Source organism: Dendrobates tinctorius, unplaced genomic scaffold, assembly GCF_039654945.1.
Source record: "Dendrobates tinctorius isolate UK_male_01 unplaced genomic scaffold, ASM3965494v1 ptg000384l, whole genome shotgun sequence".
In the NCBI taxonomy this organism is placed as follows: Eukaryota; Metazoa; Chordata; class Amphibia; order Anura; family Dendrobatidae; genus Dendrobates; species Dendrobates tinctorius.
In genome coordinates this window covers 553,134-561,823 of record NW_027362050.1, presented here as the reverse complement: position 1 = coordinate 561,823, position 8,690 = coordinate 553,134, and the positions used below count along the sequence as shown (strand labels likewise).

The following is an 8,690-nucleotide window of genomic DNA, read 5'->3' as shown; positions in this document are numbered from 1 at the left end:
AAATACATGTTTTATCTCCATACCGGTGTTGCTTTTGTTTGATGATCTGTAATAATCCTTTCATTTCCTTATTCTGTTTCTCTTTGTCTTTTTTTCCTTTCAATTTTCTCTTATTCATGTCTGACCTCCTTTATTTTCCAACTCTGCTTTTATGAATCATTCGCTTCCATATTCAGTCTTTCCCCAACCTTCATTTCTTACTTTCCCTTTTTTTTTTTGCCAAGACAGAAATATTTGCAAAATCTCAGGGGGTCTGAGACCAGGAGTAAAATAGGGGAGAGGAAAAGAAAAAAAAAAGATAGAAACAAACTTTGTCCATACAAGGATGGAGAGGGGGAGGGAAAGCAGAATATGTGGGAGAGCTGACGAGAGACCTCCCTCTGAAATCTACAAGCAGATAGATAGAAGTAGAACTTCTTTTACTACTCTGTCTGTGAAAGGCATCAGACTGAAGGCTGGGACAGCTGGGGAGATCACAGAGATGACGACTGCCAACCATACAGGCTATAATATGAGATAACTGTCTGGCAACGAGATCATTTAAGAAAACCATTCTCTAACCCTGCAAAAAAAAAGATCAAATTCAAATCTGCAAAACTCTACGGACTAAAATCAAATCTCTATGAAGTTTGAGAGAATGAAATTGACTCTCCTGCTCACAAGAACTTTTGGAGACAAGTTCAACCAGCTATAGTCTTCCAGGCTAGGACAACCAGCCCACGTTAACCTGACCAAGAGATCCTTCAGATTGAACTGGATCCAACTGAAACCTCTGGAGTAAGACTGACATTGTCCTCAAGCAGCAACGGAAAACAACAAAAAAAGAAACTCATGGATCTCTTATTTTTCACTTTGCAGCTCCTACTTCTACTATCTGTTTCATTTTCTGGTGACCTCAAAGAACATGATGCCCTCTGTGGACCAGGTGACTCATGCTACGCTGTCTTTTACCAGCGACGGACTTTTCTTGAATCTTGGAGAGCCTGTCGAGAAAAAGGTGGCAATTTAGCGACTGTAAAAAATGTTCAGGAAGCTGCTTTGGTTGAGCAACTCCTTACCTCATCAACAGGTTCCCAAAGTGATGGAGATGTTCAACTAAGGCTTTGGATAGGCCTACAGCGTCAACCTAGACAGTGTGCTCCACAGAAGCCATTGCGTGGTTTTACTTGGACAACTGGGGACCAAGACACTGCATTCACCAACTGGGTATCACAGCCTGTTTCATCAGGATCTCAAAGTCCCTGTTCAGCAGCAAGGTGTGTGGCTATTGGTCTGGGCTATGGTAAACCAGAAGATGATTTTAAATGGTCAGAAGGGTCTTGTACATTGCCAGTTGATGCCTTTATATGCAAGTTTCGCTATCAAGGAATGTGTCCAACTTTGAGTGGAGAAAATGTTCGTTATTCTGTACCGTTTGGCTACCAGGGTACTTGGCTTGATCTACTACCGTTTGGCACTGTCGCCGTGGTGTCCTGTGAAAGTCAACAACAGGCCATATCTGTACTCTGCACATTTCGAGAGGATCGTACAGTTGGATGGGACAAAGAGGAACCACTGTGTCAAGACTCTGATGATTTGTGCCAGGATTGCCAACAGTTGTGTGAAGATGGAGTGTGTGCTTGTGAAGAAGGGTATATACTTCAGCCTGATGGACACTCCTGTGAGCCAGAGGACTTTGAGGAGCAAAGATGCCCATGCCAATATCGATGTATAGAGCATGGAATTGGTGGTAAGGGTTACCAGTGCATATGCCCAGAAGGCTATGAGCTAGCTTCAGATGAACTCAGTTGTGAAGATATAGATGAATGTGAAGACGACGAAACATGCGAACACTTTTGTGAAAATACCCTAGGTTCATATAAATGCTCTTGTGATCTGGGATTCGCCATCTCTGAGGATGATCCTGAGCGCTGTGTGGATATAGATGAATGTCGTTTTGCCCGTATGTGCCAGCAAATGTGTGTAAACCACGTGGGGGGATTTGAATGCTTTTGCAATGAAGGCTATGAACTAGCTGCTGATCGTGTCAGCTGCAATCGACTACACTATGAAGAACCTAAAAATGATCCAAATCCCCATGTAACCAGTTTCGAAAGATTTTTGGAGCCAGAACCTGATACAACAGGATGGGAAGATCTGGTAGATACGGAAATCAACTCAGAGACTGAAGACTACATATCTAATTCCAACGAAGACATTACTAGTATTGGGACAACTACAGAAGAGGTTCTTGAGACAACGACTGCTCTAATGGGTTGGGAAACCCATGAGGAAACCACAACCATACGCACTTTAATGCCAGACGATATTACAACATCAAAACCTAAAGAGAATACGATTAGAACAACTACTTTGCCTACTACAACTCCTAATGTTCCTTCACTGGAGACAACCGTGCCAAGTAATGGATTGTTCTCAACGATAAAACCAGAAGAACAATCAAAAGTTAACGTTTGGTCGGGACGGAACTTAATCTATGATGTTCCCACAACGAAACATCCTGCAACTCATAAAAGTTCTTGGGACAAATTCAAGTTATCAACAGTAGTTCCTAGCCGGTCTAGGGTTAATGAAAAGCCTCAAACGACACTAAAAATCAAAAAAGTTCCGACTATAACCACTATGGTCACATCAGGACTTCCATTGTCTCATAATAATTCACATTCCAGGTCTCCTGAATTACATGCTAACTCACATCATCCATCCAAAGAGTCCAAGGGAAAAAGGGATACTCGATGGCTAATTGTAGCCTTGCTTGTACCCTTGAGTGTATTTCTAGTGATCATGTTGGCACTGGCCATTGTATACTGTACCAGATGTGGAGGAGAAGCAAAACCCCGTAGTGTTACTGACTGCTATCATTGGGTAACAGGTAGTGGGCCAGAGAAAGGTATTCCTCCCTCCGGTGTGGACAGTCTAAACAGTCGAGGTGGTGTTTGAATTAATATGATGGATAGAGGATTGTAAATCGGATAAAATATCAGCTTGGGAGGGTCTGTCTGTGTTGGCATTGGTGCAATTGGAGTATTCACTCTTATTTTTCCATTTCTTTATTTTGTTTTTTTCTTTTCACTATATCTTTGTTCTGCCCATGCACTTTCTAGTATTTACATTTGACTTCAAGTTTCATTATTTCACGATTCCATTTCTCGTTTCCATACCTTACATTACATCTTGGTCTGCCCTTGTTAAATGTTTTTTATGTTTACCTTTATTGTATGTTTTTTCTTGTCAACTGTGTTTTGCATATAGAGTTGCTTTCTTTTAGCACACGTGTCATGCCTTTTGCACCAGTTTTGAACATCTGGACCTGTATCTATACAATAATGTAAATTACCTTTTTCTGGTAAAAAAAAAAAAAAGTTTCACTTTCAGGCAGAGGGTTCTGAACGGAATGTCACATGAGACCTGGTGAGTGTAGATGTCACTGCGGTAGAGATACTGGCTCAGAATTCACATTGTGTCCAGACTTTGGTATCTGTGATATATCCTGTTAATGATAGTAGACACAATTCTTTGTAGTCCATCGGAATTTAATTTTTTTGTGTGTATTTAAGAGGTTTATTGTGTTCAGAGCTTATTGTATCAAATTAATCATGTCATGGTGTTGAGGGAACGCGGAGTCTAACAATGAAAACCATGAATTAAAAGTGGTTGTCTGGCTTTAGGGTAAAAGTCTGCAGTCACTCTATGTGACTGAAGACTTGTGAATCTTCACAGCATGAACAGTGCGCGCTGTGAGGATTCTCCAGTGCCGGAGCCAGGAGCTTTAGGTGAGTGACCACTAGGAGGTGATTTGCATACACGCGGTCACATGCCAACTAGACGTGTGCAGCCCATTGCAAATATATTGCGCCAGATCAGACATGTCTAGACGACATGTGACCAGAAGTATGCAAATAACACACTTGCGATCGCATGACTTTCCGCTTCCTGTGCCAGCACTGGAAAATCCTCACAGTGTGCATTGTGAGGATTCACTAGTCTGCAGTCACATGACTGTAGACTTGTATCCTAAGGCTGGAGAGCTCCTTTAATGGCTATTGGTCAAGCCATACAATTAGGCTGGGATCACACATGCGAGAAACATGGCCGAGTCTTGCATGTTAATACCCGGCACTGCCGCCGGCGCTCAGGAGCAAAGCATGCGGCTCCATGTATTGCTATGCGGCCGCACGCTCCGATCTGAGTGTCGGTGGCAGTGCCGGGTATTAACATGCGAGACTCGGCCGTATTTCTCGCATGTGTGATCCTGGCCTTACTGAGTTACTTAAAGTGTATCTGTCATTTTATTTATTTTTTCATCATAAATCAGAAATACATGTGAAAATAAGGAACTTTGTAATATATGTTATTAGAATAATCTTCTTTCTACTCCCGGACTGATTATTCAGTCTCAACATTCTCAAATCAAGGTTAAAATCTGTTTCCAGTAAGCATAGGTTTTCCCATTACTGAGATTAGAAGATGGCAGTTGGTGCTCAGGAAGTTCTATGGAGAACTGTAACTGCCGTTTCAGCAGTATCTGTGCCTGTCTCTAGCTCCTCCTCTCTCCATAGAACTTTAGAAGCACCAACTGTCATCTCCTATCTCTTCACTGGATACAGATTTTCCCCATTACTTAGGAGTGAAAGATCAGTTCAAGAGGAGAAAGAAGCAGATTTCTCTGATAAGATACATTACAAAGTTGCTTATTTTCATGCACACTGTTGATATATGAAGTAAAAATTAAAATAACGGTTACTCTAAGGAAAACCAAAAGTATCACTTTAGACAAAGGCTCAATAATAGTCAAACATAAATGTGTATGTTGTTCAATATAAGTCTGTACAGAAAATATCATTACTGCTTTACATTCGAAATTAATACATTGTGTTATGTTTATTTAGTACAGGGTCTGATGGGACGGTAAATGACCCAGGAACTCAAATAACCCCAAAAAGAGAGAACCCCTGTATGTAATGGCTCTTCAGTCCCTGTACAGGGCATAGCACAATATAACAGCTTTATCCGAAGAGTTAGTTTAGGGCACGAAGGGACCAACACACAACAAGCCCTTTGGGTGCAGGTTATTAGATTATTTCTGTGTTATAATTTATAGAAAAGCAACTTCTGGGTTCTTACTTTTAAAGAGAATCTATCATCAGGTTTTTTTTATGTAATCTGAGAGCAGCATGATGTAGGGGCTGAGACCCTGTGATTCCAGCGATGTGTCATGTGTTTTGCTATTTCAAGAAAATCAATGTTTTATCAGCAGGAGATTATCACTGCAGGACTAGGTGTCTGGGCCTCCTGGGCTAACCACGCCTTCCTGTCAATATACAGTGCACACAGAAAGCTGTCAATCAGTGTTGTGGGCAGGGTTATACACAGCTCAGCATTCTGAGCTCTGCTAGATCTACAGCAGAAAAACTGTGATTGTATCATAACTGCTGCACCCAGTAAACTAAGTGATATATCGCTGGAATCAGGGTCTCAGCCCCTACATCATGCTGCTGTCAGATTAAATAACTGACAGATTCCCGTTACCGTGTCCAGATTTCACTTTCCTCCTCTCTTACATACCTAGCATTCAACTACAAGGTGGCCTTGTATACTGGGAGCCACTAAAGATAGCAAAGAATGAAAACCTTGCATTTATTCTGGGTGGAAATCCAGGTGTTCACTAGAAGGGTAATGGATATTGGGGTAATAAAGCTACATATGATCCAAAACTTAATTTAGTAGATTTGATCAGAGGAAAAATTTAAAGGGAGTTTGTCAGTACAAAATAAGTGTTCAAACCAAGCACATTGGCTCGGTGCACCATGACGTGGCCAAACAGTGCAGTGCACCTTCCAAGCTACTTTTTTTTCCATCTATCTCTGTCCCTCTCTGACTCCTGTAAAGCCAAAGCTGTCAATCAAGGAAAAGGGGGAGGGGAGATAGCTGGAAAACAAGTAGGTGGGAGTAGGCATCAAGGGTGCACCAAGCCGCTGTGCTTAGTTTGGACAGTAATTTTGTACTCATTATAAGGGTAGTTTTGTCTGTTTGTTCTGAAAATCTGCATAAAAAAAGCTGCGAAAATGCCTAATGTGAACTTAGCCTAAAAGTATTTTATCATGAAGAACATATGTTTGAAAAACAATATCTAAAAAGAAACTACTTACTAACTACTAAATCAGTGACGTGTCCCCTTCAATGACAGGTTTGGTGTGGGTCACAGAATCAGAAAATAATTGGATTTCTTAGCGATATACCATTACTTTATAAAATGAAATAAAGAAGACCCCTTTAAAAAAAAAAAAGTGGCGCAAGTTTGTATTTTAACATGCAGTTTAGCTGCTATGTGTTGAAAACCGTAAAAGGTTTTTTTTTCCAATTTTTGAAACCTCCTGTCCCCTTGGCTGCAGTTAAAAAAAAAAAAAAAATCTGTGCTTTTGTCACCCACCCCCAGTCCAGCGCCAAGACTCCATGATTCTCCCAGTGTCTGACATTGACGTCATGTCAATAACTGAGCCTGCCTGAGCTGATGGCACTTAACTCGCTGATTGGCAGCAGCGCTGTTGTGATGTCAGCACTGGCTGCAGACAATAACAAATAGCAGAACCAGCAGAGGAGACTCGGCTCTGGACCTGGGGAGAGTGAGTAAGGCCCGGATGAATTTTTTTTTTTTTTTTTTTTTAAACAAACTGCAGATGGGGGTAGGGGTATTTCAAAACTGTAAAAACCCCTTTAAAGATTTCAAGACATAGCAGCTAAACCGCATGTTAAATTAGAAAATGTCGACACTTTTTTAAAGGGTATTTTTCTGAAACCAGAAAACCTCTTTAAAGGGCGTGTACAGTACTGTAACCATTGCTTCATTATTTCCCTGTGTCTAAGGGCGCTCTCACACTGCAATTAGGGACACGCTCGGTGGTCCCGTCAGAGCCTACATCCGAACCACCTCCGAAATGGGACCCGGACGGGAATGGTGCCGACAGAGCAAACATGCCCCCTGATGTGCATCATTTTGGGGAATATACGCCTACTGGAGGCGGACGCTCATCTCCAACCCCCCATCAGCGTATACGTCCGAATCCCGTTTTGCGTTCGAACGTAAGCCCCGATGGGACCACCGAGCGTGACCCTAAACTCAATGTGATAGCACCCTAAACTTAAAAAAAGTAATGAAATGCTAACAGTCTTCATTAAAAACATTCCATGGTGCCTACTGCTTATAAAATCACCTGTTTCCATGGTTACAGACTACAATGGAACCTTACGTAGTCGGATTTTGGAATTTAACTTCCAACTTTCTTTACCCTATTTTAGATTGAAATAGCGAAGTTATTGTAGCAAAAATTGGGAACTAATGGGTCAAAAAACTATTTGCAGATGTGGTTAATTTTTCTTTATAGCACACTGCGGCTAGAAAAATGGTTGAAGTACATTTTATTGGACTGCCACTATAGGAATCGAATACTCAGGGGGCGGTAAAGTATTTGGGGACCTCGTAGTGATTTACTTTTGTATTATATTGAATATATTTGTTATCTTGGTTTTGATGTCGCCATTTCTAATTCCGTTTGTAATGTGTGAGTTATGTGTTATAATGTTACAACTTTCTGCAACCTGTGTTCATTGTATACATCCAACATTGTCACTTTTTTATTTGGTCATGGTTAAGAGAATCCGTAGTGGATTTGATTCACGGCGAAGGGTGACAGACCCGAAAACGCTGCAATAATGGTAAAATGGTTCCTTTTGTGCCATAAAACTGTTGTTGTTGTTTTCTGGAACAGACATGGTTAATAAAAAAAAAAAATCTGATTTTTTTTTTACTGTTAAAAACCGGATTTGTTCATTTGTGACTTTAAATTTCTTTACTGCAACGGCGCAATTGTCTGCAATGCATTTTATATATGCTGGGAACGATACAAGTGAGGGCAGGTGAGGACGACCGTAGATTCTCTCATTCGAGAGAATCGAGCGATGATGCAGATGACACTGATCAGAGTGTGATCCGATTCTCTCGTATGAGGAAGAGAAACACATTTCTACATATTCTCCATTCTGTCAGGCCGTGGAAATCGGACTGCACTCAGATGACATCAGAGCGCAGTCTGCTGATTTCCACGCACTCATTGACTTGCAATTTTGAGTGCGATTCGAATATCAGATCAAACTGGGGGAATGCTGTTATTTTTCCCTTGGATATAGAATAACTTTTGGTCCAAATGTGTTCCAATATTTTGTCAGATGCTCGTCTGAGGCCATAACATAGGTGGCGCAGACATAGATCACTAAGTATCGCTGCAATGCAAATAAATGGGGATCCATTGCAATCCCAAGAGTACTGCAACCACTACAAGCAAGGCACAAATATCGGCTGGATACAAGGTTGAATTTCTTTGTGACTGACTTGTCATGGTTGCACTGCCCTCAATATCACAATGCAACTTTGCAATCTTTGGCCGCTTGACTTGTGTGTTTAGCCCCATCCTAAAGGAGGCCAAATGCTCTTTCCAACCCGTCTATATACGGTACATGCATGCTCCAACGAGCCTACATCTGTGCTTCAAAGGATGGAATAAGTCATTGGCAAACACCTCTGGCAGCAGCCCATCTCCCGTGAGAAAAAAAGGATGGGGCATGTTGAAATACATCTTTCCCATCCTTGTTTCCACTAAAATAGGAAAGTTTGGGCTCCTCCATACACCTCCGAT

At 41.4% G+C, this 8,690-nt stretch overlaps 1 protein-coding gene across 1 annotated transcript; it reads left to right on the top strand.

Moving 5' to 3' along the window:
- The first annotated feature begins 412 nt into the window (after window positions 1-412).
- CD248 (CD248 molecule) lies at window positions 413-7,794 on the top strand. Its single transcript, XM_073563283.1, has one exon. It carries the CDS (start codon window positions 832-834, stop codon window positions 2,938-2,940), a length of 2,109 nt encoding a protein of 702 aa, XP_073419384.1. The 5' UTR covers window positions 413-831; the 3' UTR covers window positions 2,941-7,794.
- Window positions 7,795-8,690: the final 896 nt, after the last annotated feature.

Bases quoted from the DNA above. Each gene is read 5' to 3' on its own strand.
- CD248 (XM_073563283.1), top strand. From the start codon at position 832: ATGGATCTCTTATTTTTCACTTTGCAGCTCCTACTTCTACTATCTGTT.